We start from the raw sequence: 23,098 nt of genomic DNA on the forward strand, positions 1-23,098 counted from the left end.
GTTTTATTTTTCATTAGTAACAAAATGTTGTTTTCACTCTGACAACTTAATAACACATGAGTTGGGAAAGCCTAGGAAATTACTATTGGCAAGAAAAGCTATAAGGACATCTCTTTCGCAGAGAACAGAAAATTAGCTTGTAGGATGTTGATGGGTGTTGATACAAGCAATGATCAAATGGGAATCTATTGCTGGGGTACTAATGAAAATAAAGCATTTGTGGAGCCTATAATACATGCCGACCGTTTGACATTGTACTGCTGCCCTGCTCTAGAGATGCCTTTTTTTAAACTGTGATTTTTTTTTTTTTCTAAACAAAGCGATTGTCAATAACCGCGGTTGTAATTGAAAAAAGATTAATGTAGGAGTGAGCGCTGCAAACCTAGAAGGGAAAAGACAACGGAACAGCGTCAGAGGCACAAAAAGAGAAAAAGAAAAGCAAAGGCCCCGACCAAAACTAGCCAAGCGCTAGGGACTTGGTTTGCCATTTCAGGTTCTGTGCGTCTTCGTTTCGCTCCGCGGCCGTGGTGGGTGCAGGGTGGGAGCAAAGTGGTCTCGTGCGTGCCGGGTGGCTGGCAGCTGCCTTCATGTGTCTGCTAAATGCAGAAATAATACGAGGTGAGCTGTGTCCAGCCTCTGCTGGTCAGCACAACTCGCCAGCAGGTTCTTAGGTCTCCGTGCGTCCCTCTGTCGGCATCTTCCACCCGCGTGTCCGTTCCTCGCGCCGCGTGCCCCGATGAAAACCGCACCTGTGTCTCATCTGCTGTAGGTGTTCTGCCTACCTCAAGAGGTAAACATGGTATCCTGGAGTCATACGGTCACAGTCTGTTCTTCTTTTTTTCCATTAGCACTAGCGCGCACACACACACTGGAATGTATATTCCCCCCTCGCCCCCAAGTAACCTCGTGACCTGATCCTTGCTGTAGCCACCACCAACTCCTCTTGCAAATTGGATGCTGCTTTAAATGTGAAAACAAATGTTCAAGAAGCTATAAAACCTGAATGAAAGCTAAAGCTGAATTTATAAAGCCTTGTTGCATATGAGCCAAAAGTGCAAAAAGCTCTATATAATGAACTAACCTGCCACTCATATAAATATAAATATATATAAATATATTAAAATCAGACTGTTCTACAAAATTGTGTATTTGTATTTTTGTGTACGTACAATTTTCTGCTAAGCAGAAGGAGGATGTAGTATAGGATGATGTGAGAAGAGATTTTGTTTAATCATATTTCTTTGTTACTTATTTTTGTTAACATCCAGATGCCTGTCTTTGTCTTATGTGTATGACACTGTTCGAAAGGTGCAGTATCCCTCTCCCGCCTGCGTGTTAAACCTCGTCCACCTCGAAAGCGTTGGGCAATGCTCCTCATCCTCATCACGACCCTGCAGACGTGCCTTGGCCTTTATCTTAACCGGGGCTGCTTGTTCAGCCGAGAGCATGGTATTTATTCATTGGCTTTAGGTGGGCACGTTGTGTCGCTGCTCCTAGCGGTAACGTCAGATCTTCGGCGCTGGCTGCTTGCTTTGCACACGCGTGTTCTCCAACCACGCTCTCCACGCCATCCACGGTCTGTAGTATCTTTGCTACTGCTCCTCAGCCTGATATTTCAGGGGGAAAAGAAAGCAGTAGCACAGACTGGGAGGGAGGACGAGCGGATCCTAGTAGTGGACAAGAAAAGGCCAGGAAGCAGCAGTGAACATCACAGGGGAGCGCATCTCAGGTAACACCACCACGGAGGAAGATGGAGCGAGGAGCTCTGGGGACCTCGCATTCCCCACAGCTGTCTGCGCTCTGCCAAAGCGTATTTTTGCTTTCAGGAGGGCAAGTTGGCAAGCCAGTGCTGTCACTTCCCCTGTGCCACTTCCAATGCACCCTTCCATCCCCAGCAGGAGCTGCACACGAGCCACGCGTCTCCGGTGGCTTTGCAACAGTTGGGTGCGTTGCTGGAAGAGCACTTGCAGTAAACAAGGTCCATTTTCTCATGGCTCGATCCCCTTGCGGTAAAGGTACTGATTTTTAAGAAGAATTTGCTAAAATCTTTTCTGAATCACTGCCTTTATCTGCAAGGTGCTGAGTGGGTCTGCTCCGCGTTTTGCTGCAAGGAGAAAAGTCCTCGTTTTTCTCCCACCGTGCACTTGGGGATTGTTCCTTATGCATTATTGTTTGGAGACCTGTCCAGGGGAAGAGAGGGTCATAGGAGGCCTGGATAAAACAGGTTATAGCGGGAAAAAAATGCAAAGCCTTGGGAATCAGGTGCTGTAAGCTCACCTTTCAGTTCTGCCACAGACTTGCTGCAAACCCTGGAGGCAAACCGGTCCTTTCTGTGTGCTTCAGTTCCCAGCTACAAAACGAAGGTGAGGTTAATACTTGTCACATCTTCCGTAGGCAGCAGGTACTGCGAAAGTATGAAGTATCAACTACTTCCCTTGTGTCCTTTGCTCTCTCCTTTTTTTTTTTTTTTAGTTATTTTTTAATTTCTAGCCTTGTTTGAGCTGAATTCTGGCCCAGGGAGAGCGATACTGCATCTTTACATGTAGGGCTCATATTTATAACAGTGTGTAATGACTGTAGCAAAAGTCCTTGTTTCTATATGTGAATGGACAGAGAAACAAGTGCTCTATTGTATTGATTAAAATAGTTAAAATGAGTCCTGTATCATTGTATCTCCTATTCTGGATTAGTGCCTTTTGGACAGTAGACTGTTCTGTAATTAAAATGTAGTATAACTGCTTTTTTGTACAGTTTTGTTTTAATAAAACTTTTTTTTAATTTGTGTTTATTTTAGTATTGTACCTATTAGAAAATAAAAATGTATAACTCAACAAAGATGGATTTCTCTTATAGTCCTTTGTGTACGAAGCTGTCTGGTGTGAAGGCCCCGGAGAGGCCTTGGACGCGATCAAGACAAAAAACGTGTTTTTACCTTTCAAACTATGGATAAATGAGCTTGTTTGAGAAAGACGCATCTTTGTAAGGATGTCTTTGGGGGGTGCAGGGGCTGGATGCTACAGTGGTGCTTCGGTGTTGTGCAGTGCTGGGCGGCTGTGCCCCTGTCCCTGTCCCTGTGAGACTTCTCCCGAGCCTGGGGCAAGGCTGGGCTGGGGCAGGCAGCCATGGGGCCACCATGGCCTGCAGGAAGCAGCCGTTTGTCTTCACAGCACTGCCCAAGAACCTGTTCTAATCCCATCCCTACTCCGGCAGGCTCTTAGAGTCACAGAATCACAGATTGGCTTGGGTTGAAAGCGACCCGAAAGCCCATCCAGTTCCAACCCCCTGCCGTGGGTAGGGACACCTCCAGGGACTCCAAACCGGGTTACCCAAAGCCCCATCCAGACTGGCCTTGGCCAGGAGGTGCCCAAGGAGTTGCTGGAGGTCAGCAGTCCTGGGTAATAAAACCAAAACGATGAGGTAATGAGCACAAGTCGCATTTAGAAAAGCCACAAAGGCAAGAGGACGCTTTGGCCGCCCTTCCCTCCTGGCCCGGTTGTGCTCAGCATCGTCGATTTGTTCACTGAAAGGCTTTCTGGGTTCTGTAACCGGTTAAAATTGGTGAGTGCAGCCAGGCCTGGAGGGTGATTTTGGTGCTTTGCTCAGGATGGAGGCTCCCACACCAAGAAACAGGGCTCTGGGTTGGAGCCCCATGGGCACATAAATCAGCTGGCAGCTGGGCTGTGTTGGATGAGATAAACGAGGACAGTGAAAGTAGTATTAATTTGAAGGAAGGAAGGGGAAAGAAGTGTGTATGTGTGTGTTGTTTTTTTTCTTCTTCCTTGCTTGTTTTGATTGGTGCCTTTTAAAAGCAGCTTTGGCTGGAGAACACAAAGCAGCGTGCGGTTGTGGTGCGGGAAGGTGCTACACCCCCCTTCCGGGAAGAGCGAGCCTCCAACAAAGTGACGGCACTTCAAAAGGCTCCTGTGTTTCAGCAAAAGGTTTTTTTATTTTTTTTTTCAGAAGGTAAAACATTAAAGGAGATCAGCTTAAAAAAAAAAAAAGCCGTATATCTGTGCACTGATTGCAAGACACTGATAAAAATATCCTTTGCTAAATGACTTTCAGCATGGATTTGGGGAATCAACACGACGTTTGTTGCTTTAAAAAACACACACACACACAATAAAAACAGAAGCAAAAACAATGCTGCTAGCTGTTTTCAACATGAAGCTCTATTTGGGAGGAAAAAAAAATGTTGATAAAGTTATTTTTTTAAAAAAAAAGTGACCTAGGAAGTGAGTTTCAAGGATTTCTTGGCAGTCTAAAATTCTGGTTGGGTGCACTGGGTTTCTCACAGCCATCAGGCCTTTTGGGAGGCAGGTTTGGCAAGCGTAGAGTTTCCCCACGGCCCGTGTACCAAGTGCTCTGCCTCCATGTGGGCCCTGCCTTGGAGGGCATGAGAAAGGATCCTGCCCCTCTGCTCAGCACTGGAGTGCTGGGTCCAGTTCTGGCCCCCCCATTACAAGAGGGGCATGGACATACTGGAGAGAGTCCAATGGAGGGCCCCCAGGGTGCTGCCAGGCCCAGAGCCCCCGTGCTGTGAGGAGAGGCTGCGAGAGCTGGGGCTGCTGGGCCTGGAGCAGAGGAGGCTCCGGGGGAGCTCCCCCATGGCCGTCAGTACCCGCAGGGAGGTGCGGAGAGGCCAGAGCCGGGCTCTGCTCAGCGGTGCCCAGGGCCAGGCCCAGAGGCCCCGGGCCCAGCCCGGAGCCCCGGCGGCTCCCCCTGCCCCTCAGGCAGCACTGCTGGGCTGGGCGGGTGCCGGAGCCCTGGCACGGGCTGCCCCGAGAGGGGCCGGGGGCTGCTCCTTGGAGAGCTCCCTGAGCCCAGGGACATGGGGCAGCCCCTGGGGTGGGCTGTGAATAATCCCCTGAACCCACAGCAAAGCCCCAGGTTACCCCCACCCCAGAGCACCACAAGGTGGGCCCTAGCTCTGTTCTGTGACACAAGATTCGAAGCAGGCCACAGCAGTGGGGTTGTTTTCAATGCGTTGATTCACTGCCATTATGTTAATTAGCGACAATGAGCACCTGGAGGGAACACCTGCCCAAAGCCCCAGAACTTGCCCCAGCCTGAAGGCAGAAGCCTCCAGCAGCACCAGCACTCAGACCTCTTGAGCAATGGGAAGAGTTTTTTTGTTGTTGTGCGCTTTTTTTCCCCCAGTTTTGGGAGGCTGCAAGCAGTGGACTTTTGCAACCTATTGGGGAATGGAAGGAGCAGAGGGAAAAGAAATCCCTGCTGTGACCAAGGAAGGGCAGGAGCAGCATCAACAGCCCCTTGAATGGGCTGCAGTGCCCTGGGGAGGGAGCACAACACCTGCTTTTAGTCAGCATGAGGACAGGGAAGTCTTACAGCTTTCCTCCTTGGCCATTAGGCTGTGATGAGGGCTCCCACACCTGAATACTTGTAGGTAAGGGGGTATTTCTCCAGGCCCCATAGAGGAGGCAGGATGAAGGGGAAGCAATGCCGTGGCTTTGTGCTTGTCTATGGTAAGATCCCTAAGTTGCAAGAAAGACTACAGGAAACAGGGGGAAACAGCCTCATTTGAATTGGTGACAGACCACAGCACCCTCAAGGAACGGCACTCCTGTCGTACTGCTGGGAAATGCATCTGAAAGTTTTGGTGATGCGAGCTGGATCAATAAAGCAGAGACATACAGGCTCTAAAGGAGTTTATTTAGGTACTGCAGGCTGCATCGCGTGTATAATACAATATTACAGTAATTTAGTATTGTACAGAAATAATTAAAAACTTTACAGCTCATTACAAAGTATCTTTGGATTTTAGCTCATTTAAAGTACACCAATCAACACGTGATACCACAGTGTAAATATCCACTCCTTATATACAGACCCACTACATTTACAAAAAAATCAACAGAAAGAAAGACGAGCTGGAAGAGGCTCCCAAGACACGGTGGGCATGAGTGGGGGTGAAAAAGCAAAACGTGCAGGGGCTGCAAGAGGCACATATGGGGCACTTTTGGGGTGCCCTGGGGCAAAGCAGGGAGCGCGGCTCCTGCATCAGGGAAAGCAGGGATGGATAAAGGAAATACAGGAACAAGACACTTATTTGTCACCCCAGCTCAAGAGGGTTTTGTAGTGTGACCAGTCTGCACATTTACCTACCACGATCTTCATTCCCTAGAAGCTACAGAGACTCGAGGTCAGTGCGAATCAACCTCCTCGCTGCACTAGTTGCTGACCCGGGGATAAGGCACTGCGAAAACTGAACTTCTTGTGCAAAGAGCTGGCAGTGCCAGCGGGAGGACAACACAAGCATCGATATAGAAAAGAGACTCTTCGGCAGCTCCGGTACAGTGTGAACAGGTCTGTGCATCGCCCAAGCTCGCTTCGGATCAGTTTTCGAGACCACCAGGCACAACGAGCTGGAGGCTCTTGGTTCATAGCAGAGCAAGGAGGTGCTGAGACTCCCAGCCTGGGGCTGGGCAGCTGCGTCCAGGCAGCAGCACAGTGGGGAGGTCTGAGCCCCTGCACAGCTCTTTTTTTTAAGGACGTGGGCGATACTCCCAGGTGGGACTTGTTTCTCCTAGTTTTCCTCAGCTAAACTACATCATTAAACAGCAAAGAGCCAAGGCCCCTGAGCCGAAAAGATATTATTTTGGCCAAAAAGATCAGAACACCGCAAGAGTGTTGAGCATAGCACAGTAAAAAGTCTTGGCTTGGCTTAGAAAACCCCAAAAAAACGCCCCACAAAAAAAGCATCCTCTCGGCTGACTTGGAGCAAACGACCCTGCACGGCCAAATCCTGCTCCACGTGCAGGGGTGCGGGGGTACCGAGCTGCTGACACGGGTGGACCGCCACATTTTCACCCCACCAACTTGATTTTCTACCCCCAGAAACCGAGACTCGACCACAGTTCACAGATACAGAAAGCAAGCTGACACAGCCAAGCAGACACAGGAGATGAGACACTTGCTACAAATTACACTTCCTGCATTAAATATTATTCTTCCCTGTATAAAGTGCATGAAAAATCTTGGAAAAAATATGCATAGCTATTAATGCGCCAGCCTCTTGGCTGGGCTGTTCCAGTTAAGAGCACCTCCTCCTTTATGCTGAGGGTAGAGTGTTTCTATTGCTAGTTATCAATTTAAAAAAAAAATAATAAATTTACCTTCATCATGGTTTAAACTGATGCTTTCTGGTTAGCTGGTGCAGAATAACAGTTAGCTTTGAGCAGAGGGATGTGCACTCACTGTGCCCAAACAGAGGGAAGCATCTTGAGAAGAAACCTCAGGTGGCTGGGAAAGTTGGAGGGGGCAGGAGGGAGCCAGAGAAGTCCTCCAAGAGCGTCCTCATGGCCAAATCTGATTTGTTTGGCTTTGGGGAGCTTGTGCCGTGGTTTGGTTGGGATAGGTGCATTTTTTGGGGGGGCAGGTAGGATTTGAGGAGAGGCTTAGTTTCAAAAGTCAAACAAGACGGTGAAAGCCCAAAGCCGTATTTAGGATGTTTGCTTCCAGGACCATTTCCCCTAGAGGAGGCAGCAAGCAAGTGTTGTTCAGACCAGGCTCCGTGCCCCTCTGCAAACATACAGCACAGTTTTGTAACGCGACTGAGGGCGGGTGGAAGAGGAAATCCACCCCGTATCAGTTGGCTGCAGCCTCCAAGCACATGCCCCAGATGTGCAAACATTTAAATAAGTCCTTATAGAGTCAAAAGTGTAGTTAAATACAGCCGGAGGAATTTATAGCGGGTAGAATCCACAGCGAACTGTTAGCCCAGCTGCTGCTGCTTCACCCTTTCACTGCTGCACCTTTGATAAATCAGTCCTGAAGAGGGTTCAGGAGGACTTGGACAGGTTCTTCCCTCCTATCCCCTCCAAAGGGGCCACCTCGCAGACACCAAGTTTCAAAGATATCCCTAAATCCAGTAAATGAAATGCTGAGACAATAAAAACCCGTCGGTTAGGGGGCTGCTTCACGTTAGCTAACATTCGGTAGCACGTCAGAACAAAGTGCAAGTAGAAAAACCTTAAAGATGGGGTTTAGAAAACACACAAGGCAGTATAAGAGGCGTCGTGTTAATTAGTGGGTGGTCTTTCATCAGCAAGACTCATCACACCCCAAAATGTTGTCTCCTTGCATGGATCATGTCTATAAAAACAGTTACAATCTTAAAAAAAAAACCCGAGGTTTTTAGCATCTGAATTCCTTACTACTAAATTTCTCCCATCGTCTGGGCTTGAAAGGACAGGAGCTTCGTGCAAAGGAAAAGGAGAACAAAACTGTACACTAAAAATGCCTTTAAAAGCCGGTCTGTACATTATATATTAAGATTTCTCTATGAAAATTTAGGAGACGCTGAAGCTAGTTACATAAAGCCGAAAGGATACACGAGTCCCTGGCAGCACTACGCCTGCTGCATTGTAACCCATCCCGCTTATTTCAGCTACAGATTAGTTTCTATTTTAATTTTATTCCTTCTGCATAAATGATATTAATTACAGTAAATCAGCATAATTATCTCCTTCACTAAGCATCCCGATCTCCTTTGATGACAATGTATCTCTCCCTTGGACCTCTGAACCAGATGGCTAAGGCACTTAGATACCCGCGTGCAACACGGACAGAGACTAGATACATCTTGAAGTTTAATCATGAATTCGGCATCCTAAATACTCCCCATGTAGATAAAACGCCTATTGCTCAAGCTGTCCAATCCCCCGTGATTATTTAAACGAGATATAAACAGCTCAGAGCACAAAAGCCTGTGGTCTTCCTTGGTTTGTTAGAAAAATGAGTGCATGTACGTCGGTATGTGCGCTCGTATACACGCACGCGTACAGCCACATGGAATTCGCGGATGTTAAAAACTAGCGAGGGGTACCAAAAATAAAAGTCAACCGTTAGGAAAGCCAGGCCAAACCTCCCACTTTCAAAAAGACTGGTCTGGGGGAAGACCCTGCAGCTCTTCCACCGGGTTGGTTTTCGTGTGTGCTGCTTCGTGGGAGCGATGCTGGCGGGGGGCTGGCGGAGCTCCTCGTGCAACGTCAGGCGGCGGGCGATTGTAAAGCGCAAACATTTCTCATTTTAAAACAATAAATACAAATAAATAGGCTGGTTTCATCCCGTTACCAGAATCCTTTTTTGCAAAACTGGGTTAAAAATAGGCTGGGCAGGGTGCTCCCACCTCCAGCAGCGGGCAGGAGGCGCAGCCCCAGCAGCAGCGCGGGGTCGGGTTGGGAACGGGGCAGCGCTGCGGTGCTGGTCCCTGCAAAAACCCTCCTGGCCCAAAGGACAGGGGGAGAGAGGATCCTGGCCTGGTGAGCACATTGAGTAGATCACAGAGAGCAAATTCGCCCAACTCCCCTCTTCTGCAAAAAGAAGGGATCAGAAATATTGCAGAGCGGGCCACGGGACTCATCTCGTTTCCAACACAGCAGCAATAAATTGGGTTGTGCTGCCTGCCCCAGGAGGAGGGAAGGGCAGCAGGACAGTAATCATAGCAGGTCCTGGTCCTGGCTCACCTAACTTTTTAACAAAGGGGTTTGGGGGTTCTTCATAAGCAAATAAAGTTTTACGTTCCCTTCTCTGCCTGTCCAGAATCGTTACCTTGCCCTTTCATTATGTATTGTGCGAGACAGACACAGCTCTTATAAAATTATTTAAAAAAAATGAGTTATTTTGGGGACTTTTCTTTAGAATTGCCAGTCGCACTTTGAGAAGCACTAGCACGTGGGTAGTATTTTGTAGCTACTAGAAAGTCAAGCTGTAATTTGAACAATTCACGTCTCTTCCCTTCCCGAAAGGTGGAGGAGAGCCGAGCTTCCAGCCACCCACCGCCGCCAGCTTTCGCTGCCTGCCATCAGGCGTACACCCAAGCATCACGAAACTCTGGGTGTAGATCCAGCACTGTGACAAGGCAAAGAATTAACATGTCAATCACCCCAAGCAGAATAAAAGAAGACCCTTCATTAGTGTTTGCCACAAACCAGGAGTTCGCAGGGATGCTTCAGCTTTCTGAAGCCGTCAGATCTCCCCGGGCTGCGGTGCAGGCGGCTGCGGTGTGGGGGGGCTGTCTCAGTTTGCCCAGGATTTCCTGTTCTCGGCGTTTTTCTGGCTCTTCTCCAGGCGAAGCGGGGCTCCTCCTTCCGATTTAGCCAGGGCTGTGAGCGACGCCAGGTTGGAAGCCGAGCCGGAGAAGTTGCCGCTCCTCCTGTTCTCGGCGGCCGCTCCTCCCTGCACCCTCAGCCCCGTGCTCCGTCTCCTGGCCGGTCCCGTGGCCTTCTTCACTCTGCCCGGTTTCACGAGCAATCCGTAGCCCGGGTTGCATCTGAAGTACTGCTTTCCGCCGATGGAGCCGTCGTTCTTACCTGGGGCAAGAAGAGGAAGGAAGGTGACACAAAGCGGGCGTGCTCAGGGTCCCGGCACGGCAGCAGGGATGCGATCCAACTGCGCTGCCATTGAGCCACGACTACAAAACACCTAAACCTCGAATGAATAAATAAAGATGACAGAAAAAAGTGTAACGCCACAAAGTTAGAGTAAATACAGATTTTGTCAGACTAGGTTTTTGTTTCATGGCTAAGGGTGGTGTGGATATCTGGAGAGGCGGATGGGTGGCACCCGCACGCAGCGGCACGCTGGGTGTCACGAAAGCAGGGATGTGGCTGAAAAACTGAACCAAGGAGCCACCACAGCACCTTGTGCTGAAAGATGTGCTGCCATGCTGCAGGGAAGAAGGGCTTGGTTGAAAGTAAAAGCTACCGTGATGATGGGAGGCTCGAAACTGTTATACAGAAGGCTGGGTGGTTCGGGCAGCCCCTGGCACTGCATGGGGACAGGGCACCCAAATGGGATGCTCCTGATGCTTCCTCCCCGCTCGCTGTTCTGGGGAATCCTTCATTTCAGGAAAAGTGTTGAAATACAGAAAAAAAAAAGAAAAAAAGGAATACACGCATTAGTTTGTCACAAGCAAAGTGTATGGAAGAAAGGAAAAAGCCAATTAAAAGAGCAGCTTCCGTGCCATAAAACCTCCACAAAACAGAAAAGCGTGATCTCTTTATGCTGATGCCGTTACCTTTTTAATCTCTCCCTGCAAAGCATTTAAAAGCCTCACAAACACCGTCCTGGGACCGCTTCTGTCTGCAAAGGCAACACCACGAGGTACAATAGCTCTTCATCACCAAAAGGTCACCCGCTTTGTTTTACGTTTCCTCTCTGCCACCGCCACAGCTCCGGGTCCGATCCATCCTCATGAGGACAGGGTTGGACTTCTGCCTCCCCTCGATGATCCTCATGGGTCCCTTCCAACTCGGGATATTCTACGGTTCTAAGTCAGGGACCCAATCCTTGGGTAAAATATCCAGTAACATCAGCGGTTGAGTCCTCGGCCAACCCCAAATCTCGTAGCCATCAGACATCTTCCATGGAGGCTTACCGGGGGTGTGCAACCAGCTCAACAGCCCTAGCAGTGCGAGCCAGAGGAGCCAGACAGGGAGAGAAGGTGACTTTTGAAAATGGGAGTCTACAAATACATCTGTTTTTAAGATAATTCAGGACTGAGAATTGGGACTGCAACTTTCAGAGGGATTAGGGCTACCGTTTGCTTTCTGGGGTGGCAAACCCCAGGTGGTTTTCAGTAACCAGCTGCTAAAAAAACAGCCTAGTTTACCTTTTATGAGCACGCCATGTGCACACCATAACTGCTCACTTAAACGGGACTTCTGGGTCCCCGACACACCATTTGTCTTGGTGAACATCTCTGTGCAGCAGAGATGAGTGTGGGCACCTCCTAGGGAGGTGCTGATTCACCAAACAGAGCCCGGAGTTTTACAGCTTGGTTAAAAGAATTGAAATCAGGAGCTTTAAGTGCCCTTGGTAAACCAAACCCTCTTGCTTTCAGAGGCAGTGGCATCTCCTGCTCGCCTCCTGAGTTTGCCACCAGCACGTCCTGGCTTCCCCCATCCTGCCTGCTCTCGGGTAAAGGAGAAAATAAGCACCACGAAAGCTGGCGTGAACCTGCCGAGGAAAGGAGTTGTGAAGCCTGGGGCTCCAGCAGAGAAGAAATGCCAGCCGTCACCGCCTGCTCTCTCATCTCCTTTGCTTTAAAGTGCTTGTGCTGAAACCACTGCTTTTCTGCACCACGCTACGATGGCACATGTGAGCAAACCTCCCCAGGGATGGCACCTAGCTCCTAAAAATGAAGTATCACATCAATTCTGGGAAGCCTACAGCTCTACAGGTAAGAGTTAGTCAAGAATGACAAATTAAAAGCTGAAAGAAACCTTAAATCACCTGTATTTCCTGGCGGTCAACATACAATTATTTCATACTTGCTTATATATATATATCTTTAGTAATTTCACTGCTTATTTTAAAAGAGCTTGTGGGAGACTAAGTAACTTGTTAGGAGACTTGACATCTTGTTTAGCCTAAATTCCTTTGCTCATCTGAGTCCCACAGCTCCTGCTGTGCCTTGGATGCCCTTATCCTCAGAGCAGAAGCCCAGAAGAAGGCCCTTAGGACACAAATACTGCAAAATGCAGATTAACGAGCCGTGTTATAAAAGCAGCTGAGCTTTCTCCCTCTGTTGCAAGAGGCTAGTGAAGTAACTGGGAACGGACACAACCCAGAGGGCAGGGAGACTAGGATTACAAGGGCAGATTGTAAAAAGATTACAGCAGAGAGGGACCTGTTTTATTTCCCTTCTCGGACTACCCAATAATGGCCAATGAAACCCTTTTAGAAAAAAGCAGCATTAAAATGAACACTACTTTGCACCCAACCTAGAGGATATTTTACCTGAGGGTAAGTCCAGTTCCACACCAACCCATGTTCCCTCCTGAAAGTCTGTGGGCCCAATGTATCTAACGATGCCTGTCTTGTTTGCACCGACTGTGACATATTCTCCCTCTTTCAGCCACTCGGGAATTTCATTGGCGTCCTCGGAGTCGGAAATCACTTCCAGTTTTTCTTCCGCCGTCTCCGATCCGTTACGGTTCAGCCCGCGGGCGGCCAATGCGCTCTTTTCTCCTTCTTGCTGCTCTTCTGGGTTTAGAGGACATGGGGGATCCGTCCCCAGCATGCTCGTAAAGGACTTGAGCTCTGATGTCTTGACTTTCTGGATTTTGAAGGGGGAGGCTGCAACAGCGGGCTGGGACGGTTGGTCGGGATGGATTTGGGATTTGGGAAAGCCCAGTTCAGAAGCCCCAGAAGCTGTTTCCTTTTTCCTCAGAGCTTGTCCTGCTGACTCCACTGACTGTTTGGATAGCTCCTTCTTTGGAGAGGAGGTAGGAAAGGCGCTTTTTGCATCGCTGCCTACAAGGGCATCACTTGCCTGCTCACTCTGAGTCACAGGAGATGCACACAATTTGGATTTCAAAGCCTCATTGCCATTCACTTCAGGGCTGTCTATTGGTCTCGTGTGAGCGCTTTGAAGGCCGGAGACAGGCTGAATCTCTCTCTTACTGCCGAGGCGGCTTTCTGTAGAGCTGTCCAAGTGCCCTGGCACGTCAGAAGATGAGGCCTGAGCCGCAGCAGGAGCTGGGAAGTCACTCAAGGTAGGAATTTGTCCCCCTGGCTGAACCATGGCATCGCTTCCAGCTGCGAGGGCTTCCGAGAGGGTGGCTGTTGAAACGCTGTGAGAGAAATACCCGCTGGAGGCTTCACTCAGAGGGCTTGGAGGCCCTTCCTGGGAGTCCTGGGCCTGGGCATCTCCCATGGGCTGCTGCAAAGGCACTTTGGTTGTCTTTTCGGGACTCTTTCCTGCCTCCGACGTCTGTACTGCAGCTTCGAGGGGCCGTTTCCCTACCTCCTCCTGGCTGATCTGAAACAGAAGAGGATAGTGACCGTGGAGCTCTGAGATCCGAAATATCTGGGCTAAAAGGACAGATATAAGGCCTCAGGGATGTACTAAGGCCTCCAGCAAATCTAAATCCCTCCATAGCTGCAATCTCCAGAAGATGCAAGTTGATCTCAAGTCAGCTTTACAAACCTGGGAGGATTGTCAGCTTATTTCTTCCATTAATAAGAAAAGTGTCAACCAAAAGAAATACGCTCCCCAATATTTACTGAAAAATTATTTATATTACAGGAATGGTCATTTGCTGTTTGAATAGCAGGATTTATAAGGAATGTGAAAACGGCCACGATCCATAAGTCTCTCTCCGTTATTTGGCTTAACTTTCAGGACTGATAAATCATCCCCTTTCCAACTAAACTGTCACTTACGTCCCCGTTTCCAAATGCCATTCCCACCTCAGGGATGCCAGCACCACACACTCTCAGAGTATGAAATTAACTGCACCTCGTGAGATTAACAGCCCATTTTAGTGATGTATTTCTTGGCTGTAAAGTTTACTAAATCTGATAGATCAATATCTTTTGCCAGCACATGTACTCTAAAAGATTAGGATGTCTCTAAATCTCTTTGGGGGGGAGGGAAGAGGCTGCTAATACAGAGAAAAAAAAAGTGGTTGGAGGAAGGCAGATTTGTGCATATCCTCCCTGTTAACTCTCGAGTGTACATTTTTGTTGACTGTTCAAAATTTTGCGTTCTTCCCATTTAGTGGTAAAGTGTCCCAAACAATGGGGTTTTCACCTCGTTCTGAATTCCTTCCACTGGGAGGTTAAGTGGCGTTTGAAGAAAGAGGGATTTGATTGAATTACAAGTTTCAGAACCAAAGGCTAGCTTGCAATTGCTAAGTGAAATATAATATAGATAAGTTGTTTGAAATGATGCAGCAGATTAAAAACATTTTTAGCTTTTCTATGGGGTGGGTGCTGCACATGTGGGCTCTGGAGCTCTGGTCTTGCTTCGGGCTTTCCCTTGTGAGCGTTCAGATAACACGCATTTTGCTAAGACAATAAAAGCAGTGGGAGAAAGCTGATTTGCTATTCATAAGACTGAAGTTCTGCTGAACTGTGGGAGATCATAAGGTCTATTTTCCATCCAGCTTAGCAAGAGCCTTTTTTCACGCCGATATCATGAATTGGCTTGAAACGTAAAATCAAGAATAAAGCTCAGCACTCGGAATAACAGACTCGTTCTGTTTATAGAAAGCATCAGAGCCTAGCAATTTGTCTTTTAAAGCACCACAACAGCTAAATTTCAGCTAGCTAACTGCAAATGCAATCATGTGATTAGCCAGGCTTTCAGATATAGAAATGCAACCAGCAACGTAAGGGAGGACTTTAGCAGGACCTAAGAAAACACAACAATATACAAAGGACCTAAGAAAACACAGCAAAATACAAGCATTTAATCATCTGACAGTGAAGCAACACTAAAAGTGCAACAGGTTTTAAGTAACTATCCCAGCAGCAGCTTTTACTGCCTCTGGTTTGCAGTGATGCAAACATGAAAGCTGTTTCTTAACATCCCAGGGCGTGCTTACCTGTTTTATCTTCGTAGCACTGGCATCAATACTGGCAGACTGAACCATAATTCGTGGGACAGACTGCAGGAATGAAAAAACAGAGCATTGTTCACTTAAAGGGTTAAATACCGTCAAGCTGGTAAACATTAAGACTGATATTTGAAATTTTGGAATTGACAAAAAGGACGGAGCATCGCTATCCTAATGCATTCTGCTGACATCCTCTGAAGGGGCAAGTAAAAACATCAACCAAGGCAACAGAGGCGTCCCTGAATTTTGACAGAAAAGCAGCTACAAGTACAAATTCATAGCATACAAATTTTCTTTTGTGAGGTGGTGGAAGACACCACTGAGCAACCAAATGACAAAGAAGTCTGAGGTCACGCTAGTCTGGCTAGCGAAATCCTCACCTTCAGTCCCTCTCCAAAACTCTTTCTCCATCTCCTGTATCTTAATTCAGTTAAGATTTTAGCATTGTTTAACCTGAAGAAGCAGCAAGAAGGAAGATCTGGGCATCCTGCTTTCAAACAGGACACCATCAGAGTGACATCTACACGTGCCCTTTGCTAATGATCATATATTGGTCCTTTGTCAGGACCACTTCTGAGTTTCCACAGGACCTTCTCTTTTATAGCTTGGGGTTTGACATGAAGCCTTTGACAGCAAACATTCCTCACTTGCTCTGTATTCAGTTTTTTTGTTTTGTTTTTGTTTTTTGAAGATATGAAATAATCACTTGAAGCCGTCTCCTCTGACAGTAACAACAAATTGTGTTTGGGGAAAGGGACCTTCTGAGAAGGAAGCACGGAGAAGAGAGAAAAAAACAGAAGCAGCTCTCTTTAGCAGTGGTAAGTAACGTACTGCAACCTCAAGTTCATGCTTTCAGGGAAAGAGCTCTGTAAGGGCAATGTATTATACAATTTGGGAGCAGTCTGGTTTTTTCTTCTTCTCTCTTAGGGACTTGAGAACTCTTCTGCAGGCCGTGCTGATCTCCAGGCTGCTATTTCCAGAACTCAATAACCTGGTTAAAGAACCAAAATTTACCAGCTGAAGAGAAAGCTACGCTTCTCTTGCATCCTTTCTAAGTAAAGCAGGAATATGACCAGTCCTCTCCCAAAAAGAGAGAAACACGGGGGAAAAAAACGGCTATTATTTATGCAGAGATCGCTAGGCATTAAATAAAAATGCGGTTGTTCAAAGTAAAACTGAAGACAAAAGGCAGACAAAAACCCAACAGCTTCGCAGCGGATCAAAATCTTTTTTTTTTTTTTTTGTAGACATTAAAGCTTCAGCTCACTGAAAGAAAGCAGGAGGGGGGTTGCTCGTCTTTACACCTGCTAATTGCAAGCAGACCGCTGAAGTGGGGGACAGAGCAAGCTGGCTCTCTTTGGGGTGCCCGAGGTATCAGCATTTTGACATCTTCACTGTGATCTTCACATTTTGAGATCTTCGCTGTGACATGGGCTGGGAGCAGGGGGTGTCCAGAACCAGGACAAACCAATGAAGCCTGACAGAAGCACAGCTTTACGGCCGTTGTCCAGTGGTTTTTGAGTCACACACCTCGTGTTCCAAAATTTCAGCTTCCTTTGGAATAAAGCGGCAATCTAAGCCAACGGTATTAACCTGAAAATGGCTGTGATGTTGACTTGTGTCTGAGTTCGGAGATATCTTCGAGCAAGGAGGTTCAATGAGTGCTGTGACCTGCCCCAAGTACTAACATGGACGTGGACGTGCAAGGAGAACCTCATTGTCTTAACAGTCAAATGCTTCGCTTTAATGTAGACCAGAGAGGAGAGGGATTAACTTTCTTCTAAGTAAACACAGCACATTTTAGGTGTAACAGAGGCTTATCAGTGTCAAAGTGCCCGGAGTACTTGGCAGCACACTTATTCTCTCCTCTTCAGCTGTCTTTGAACCATGGGTTGGCCCATCTTGGAAAGAAGTGTGAAGTCAAGCCGTTAAATGTCCCTTTTTAATGAAAGAAAAATCAGCAGGCACAAGGCATTAGGGCTAATCCCTAGGCAGGCACTTACACAGCACTTCAAACCTTTTGCTGAGGTGGATCTGAACCTCAGCAAGTAGCCAAGGCCCTCAAATCCAGAGAAACCCAGTTCAGTATCTCCGTGGTCCAACACAAAACGCTGCATTTGGGCATCTCAGAAAGGATGTGTGAAGAAAAACCACCGTCCCTGTTGCTTCCACACTGTGTGTGAGGGGCAACAGCTTCTTCCACGGCAGACATCGTACCAGGAACAAAAGCTCTTACAGTGGCACCATAAATGAAATCGATCTTTTTGCCCCATTTTCTCCCCGTATACATGCCACCTCCAGGAAGCACTCCAAGGTAAAGCATTATTATGAAAGACAAGCACTCAGAATTAGAATAATAAAAAATATTTAATGATATTTCTCAGTTCCTTTGGTATCCTTTCCTCCTTTGTAAACAAATAAACAGAAGAAATTGTTTTTGTTTGCTTTTTTTTTCCTCTCTCAAAACCCTTCAGTCTTGCAGCATGTAAATCCATGAAATCTAAAATCTAAATAAAACCGTTACACTTTAATCATTCCTCATCAATTGCGAAGACGATGCTCTCCTCGTGAAAGGATGACAAATCTCCAAACTCCTACAATAACTTTGCCAGGCAATGTTTAGAAAAACATGGAGAAAAAAGCAATTATGAGAAGTGGCACTTGCCCAACTTTGGTGTCGACAAGAAACAGATGGGCAGAAACACCCCCATTGGGGTAGCAAAGGTACTAAAACAAATCTTGGTCGTAAAATGTAGTGAAGTTACTTGAGGGGGGATATTTAAAACAATGTGTTTGACTCTCTGTGAAGACATTTACTGGATGAAAAATATTTCTGAATCGAGAGCCAAGTTTTGTCATTAAACGTGTGCAGATATTGACTGCTAAAGCAGACATATTTACCCAATGGCAACACATGACCCTTTTACACTGATAATTTTTGGCACAGTTTCTTCAACCAAGCTGACAAAATACGGAGTAAGAGAGAACATGAAAGCAATCCACTTTAAAGCGTCTCTGAACCCTTGTAGAACAAAAATTGTCTTTTTTTCCTAAGAGCTGCTACTCTGCGTGGTGAGTTCATAAGGATTTCTAAGGGCGTGCTTGCACAGCATTTGCTGGTCAGATTCGAGGTCAGTTTGAACATGCTTTCAGTGAACAAAAGCCACATTATTAGGAGTGATTAGAGAAATCTGAAGATCAATCCAGTGTGTTGGTGGGCTTGAATGCGAAAAGTAAATGTGTATCTCACCCCATTTAGCAGAGGCAGCAAATTTAACCCCAATTTAAGTTTTTTTCCATATCATATAGTACATGTATATAATGGCAACCTCTTCAATGGACTCAGAAAAATACATTTGGTATTTCGCTGCCATTAAACATTTTGTAAGTGATTCTATGATGGTGCCTGATGAATTCAGTACAAAGCCTTTTGCCTTGATGTCACCAGATGAAAATCCTTCAGCGTTAATACACAACGTGCAGGAAGTTCAGTGGTAGTTAACGGAGTGGGCCCGTGTGTCCAAGAATTATCCTCCAAGCTCCAGAAATGGTCCAGCCAAGGTTACAGCAGTCCTGTAAGGACATTATCAGCAAACTTCCACTGCCGTTGTCTGTGCTTTGCCATCCGCAGACAGGAATGACTGAGCTCAAGGACTGTCAGCCTGACAGTATTATGTTCACATCACCATTTAAAAGAAGCTATTGGAAACTTCTCCAGCAGGGCATAGCAGTTGCTTCATTAAATGTGGATTTAATTCAGTTTTGAGCGCTTGGGTTAAAATGCTTTCACAAGGCACACAGCAATGCAGGAAGAATTCTGAATCCCTCAGCACAAAGCCAAACAGTCCATTTTAGAAAGAACCCCCCAAAAACACAAATATTCCTCCCTGCCCTTCATTTTAAAATAATTTAAAGTCACTGGTCATTCAAATATAAACCTGGACACCACAAGGAGAGCTGAAATCCAGCACAAGTTGTGTTTAGTTGTTTTTGTTGTTGTTCTCTTTTTGTTTGTTTGTTTGTTTGCTCCCTAAAGACACTGTATATTTAAATATTAACCCAACCTTCTTATTTTACCTTCTAAACATGGAAGATTGCAGCTGGTAATAATACGTTTGCATTCTGCTTTTCTAATATACTTTGTGGAAAATGTATACATACACTATTTCTTAGTTATCTCATTCTAGGTCCAGGCAGAAAGATGAAAAGGGCAATTCAGAACCATTTTCAAGTTAGTTCATATTGAAGTTTCAGAGGTTTTCACTAAGAAGTTGAAAAGGCTAGCTTCCTGTACTCATTAAAAACTATTTTTAAGAGCATGATAGAGAAAACGGAACTTAGAAAGAAATCAAAACACTAACAACTCAGCCACAAGATCCAGCCACACATGAGCCCGGACGGCCACCAAGGATCTATTGAGCTATGCTGATTATAGCATCCAAATGATTCTTTATTTGAAACAGTGAAAAAAAGCCTTCTAGATTTTAAAAGGGTTCTCTGAGGCCACATTATTTACATTTGATTAAGGAATGTAAATTCGAGCAATTATACTAACTACGCACCACGCACAGCCATGAAACCGCCGCTATTTTTTAATGCACTTCCAGAAAAGGTTTTTGTCTGTTCAGATAGCTTTTCATTAGCTGCCCTTACTTTTATATTTTTAATTTTAATTTTTATATATTTTTAGATTAATTACTATAACTGCATTGGAAGGTGAAAGAGAACAAACAGAGGGCTGCATTCTTGTGTCACGTCTGCATTTCTATACCATAAAACAAACATGAATTACATTAGCACATGGAAATTCAAAGACAAGTGTGCATTTTAAGACAGCTGTGACTCAAGATCTCTCATTTAAGCCATGTGCTAACGAAGATATTTGACCATCCAGCAAGGTTCTTGACTATGAAGGTGACCAAAATGCACTTCTGAAATGCACATTGGTCACAAGTATGAGCCACAGCAATGTCAAAAGCCAGAAACTGAAATACAAATATGTACATTTTTAATGCCAGCACCCAATGATGCCCTAAAATGAAATTATACGGGCAGTTCCTGGAGATCAACAGGGTCATAAGGTCAAGAGCAGTAATTCTGCTTGGTGCACACTATGAAAGCCTCAGCATGTTAATAAAAAAGACAAGCTTCAAGAGCGCGCACATAATATAATTAAGCATAGATAGATGAAACTCTGATTCCCATCCACCTGCATATTTTAAGCAAGTGTTTTAAACTTTTCCTGATCAGCACTATGGGTTGGTAAGGCTTTAAATCTTGTACACTATGGTACCAAGCCTTTCAAAGAATAAACTAGGAAAATAAAAAGCAATTGCAGTAATCCAGAAGGTTTATTTTTTTATTTTATTTACAGAGTACTGGCAATTAATTGAAAGGCAGCAGATAACTGATAAAATAAGTATTTTCTAACTTAAAAGTATATAAACAGCTTCATCAGAAACCCATCTTTTAGGTACATAAACAGCTTCATCGGAAGCCGTTCTGCTAGTTACATAAAGAATCCTATTATGCCAAATTAATTCAATCTAACTAATTAGAGAGCAGGAAGTTCTTTCAATTATTTTATGTGCTGTCTGAGAAACACACTTGAATACGAGAGCAGATTTCATTAATTGCGGTTCATTATTCTCCAGATTAGTTACTAAACTTGCATCAGAAGGTCAAAGACAGCAATTTTGTTAGCTGCCACCACCTTGACTGGAATGGCTCTGCGTTTTCAGAAACTCAGGCAACAACGGGCTACAAACAAAAACAGCACTGGGAAAGACCAGCTCGTTAGGATAGTGCTTACTTTAAGACTGGTGACAGCCTCAGCGACAGCGTGTGATTGAAATAAATTGGGAAAAAAAGGGTGTTTTCAGAACAAGTGAGGAGAAGTCCATCTCCTGTTTACTTGCATGGGATCTGAGATTTGATAACATCCACTCGGAGAGCTGTTCGGTCACGATGAACTCAACTTCTCTTATAAACTTCCAGAAAAAGGTTAAGTACCGCTCCCTTGGAAATGATGCTCAAAAGCACTAAAACCAGCCCAGCCGCAAGACCTTGCTTACAAGATGCAGCACAACAAAGCCATTGCTTTCTGCAGACATGTGCCCTGATAATTGACCTGTAATGAATCGGAGGTTTAATAACAGCAGCAGCCATCTAGCTCAAGATGGTTCACCAGCATATTTTTAATGACGTTAGATAACTCAGTACCCTCTAGTACTGGAACAGATATGCACTGAAAAGTGAGATGGACAAGAACTTTGGAAATTCTGTTTCATTTACATGGATTCACTTAGCTTTTTGGTATATTTGCTATTAAACATTTGGTATTTTTGTTCAATAACCTGCTATTACTTATCTACTCACTTGCATTTAGCCAGGTACGGGTGATTTAGATCTTTCTGTTTTCTCTGTGAGGCATTTCTTTAGTCGTTTCTGTTCTTGAAACTACTTCTCTAAATTTGCTGTTTACTGTAACAGAAATCCAGCAATTCCCTGTTAAGTGGCCAGGCTCTTTTGCAATTGCAGTCAAAATATCTTTTCGGCTTCACCTCCCCCTTATGCTTTTTGTAGTTTACTGCCAACCCTCACCCTGCACACTCAATTACGTCCCCTGACACTCTGCATCAAAGCCTTATCCTTCCACAGAACTAAGATGTACTGGTTTGTGTTTTCTGAGATGCAAAAATCCCATTTTTGTGTTCTCTCTGCCGTGCAGTTTCATACAATTATGCAAGAACTACGAGCTCGCTGCCTTACTCCGACAGGTTAGCGATAAGGTGTGAGAGCTGATTGCCAAACACTGACCCCATAGCAGCTCCATCATCCACCCAGCACGCAGCCATTCATCACTGCCACCACTGAAATTCTGGCCAGTTTTTAATGCCTATGACCACATTAGCATCCTCAGGCCATTATAAGGGAACAGCAAGAAAGATTATGAGACATGATATTTATGATGTTAAAGCCAGTCCCACTATAACAGCACTTACTTATTTTTTGTGCTGAGCAGAGGAAGCGAATTCTGTAGCAGTTCCTTCAATTTCTGCTCTCTTCTGTGCAGTGTGATTGCTAACAGGAGTGCAGAAGCCCAGTTTGATAACTGATAGAGCTGGGAAGAATAACTATAAATCTCTCGAACCACTGAGAACCACTGTATTTGTAACGCATCTGACTTGTTCTATTAAAAAACTAAAAGCACCAAGTAATGTCAAGATTTCATTTCATTACACTGATCCCGTGGTCATGGAAAACTTTAGGTTGCTCTCTAATACAAACATGCATTAATGATGACCTTATCGTTGTGTACAAATATCTGAAAGGAGGGTGTCAAGAGGATGGGGCCAGGCTCTTTTCGGTGGTGCCCAGTGACAGGACAAGAGGCAAGGGGCACAAACTGAAGCCCAGAAGGTTCCTGATGGGTATGAGAAAACCCTTCTTTACTGTGAGGGTGACAGAGCACTGGCACAGGCTGCCCAGAGAGGCTGTGGAGTCTCCTTCTCTGGAGATATCCCAAAACCTGCCTGGATGTGATCCTGTGCAACAAGCTCTGGGTGACCCTGCTGGCAAGGGGTTGGACCAGATGATCTCCAGTGTCCCTTTCCAACCTCGGCCATTCTGGAATTCTGTGTGTGATTAAAACATCACACACTTCTGTTTATACATTAGCTTTTCTTTCTTAAAAACAAATCGAAAATAGCATTCCTGCCCATTAA

The 23,098-nt window shown here is 45.8% G+C and overlaps 1 protein-coding gene across 5 annotated transcripts in view; it reads right to left on the reverse strand.

The window, feature by feature from the left end:
* Window positions 1–5,652: 5,652 nt before the first annotated feature.
* KIF13B (kinesin family member 13B) overlaps window positions 5,653–23,098 on the reverse strand; it is a 124,740-nt gene continuing 107,294 nt past the window's right edge. For all 5 annotated transcript variants that reach the window (XM_035563545.1, XM_035563547.2, XM_035563550.2 and 2 more), the window contains 3 exons: window positions 15,360–15,422; window positions 12,766–13,789; window positions 5,653–10,334 (listed from right to left, as the gene is read on the reverse strand). In XM_035563545.1, the coding sequence (XP_035419438.1) occupies window positions 10,042–10,334; window positions 12,766–13,789; window positions 15,360–15,422 (1,380 nt within the window). In that variant the 3' untranslated portion in view covers window positions 5,653–10,041. The remainder of the gene's footprint in view (window positions 10,335–12,765; window positions 13,790–15,359; window positions 15,423–23,098) is intronic.

Source organism: Cygnus atratus, chromosome 3 (assembly GCF_013377495.2).
Source record: "Cygnus atratus isolate AKBS03 ecotype Queensland, Australia chromosome 3, CAtr_DNAZoo_HiC_assembly, whole genome shotgun sequence".
NCBI lineage: Eukaryota > Metazoa > Chordata > Aves > Anseriformes > Anatidae > Cygnus > Cygnus atratus.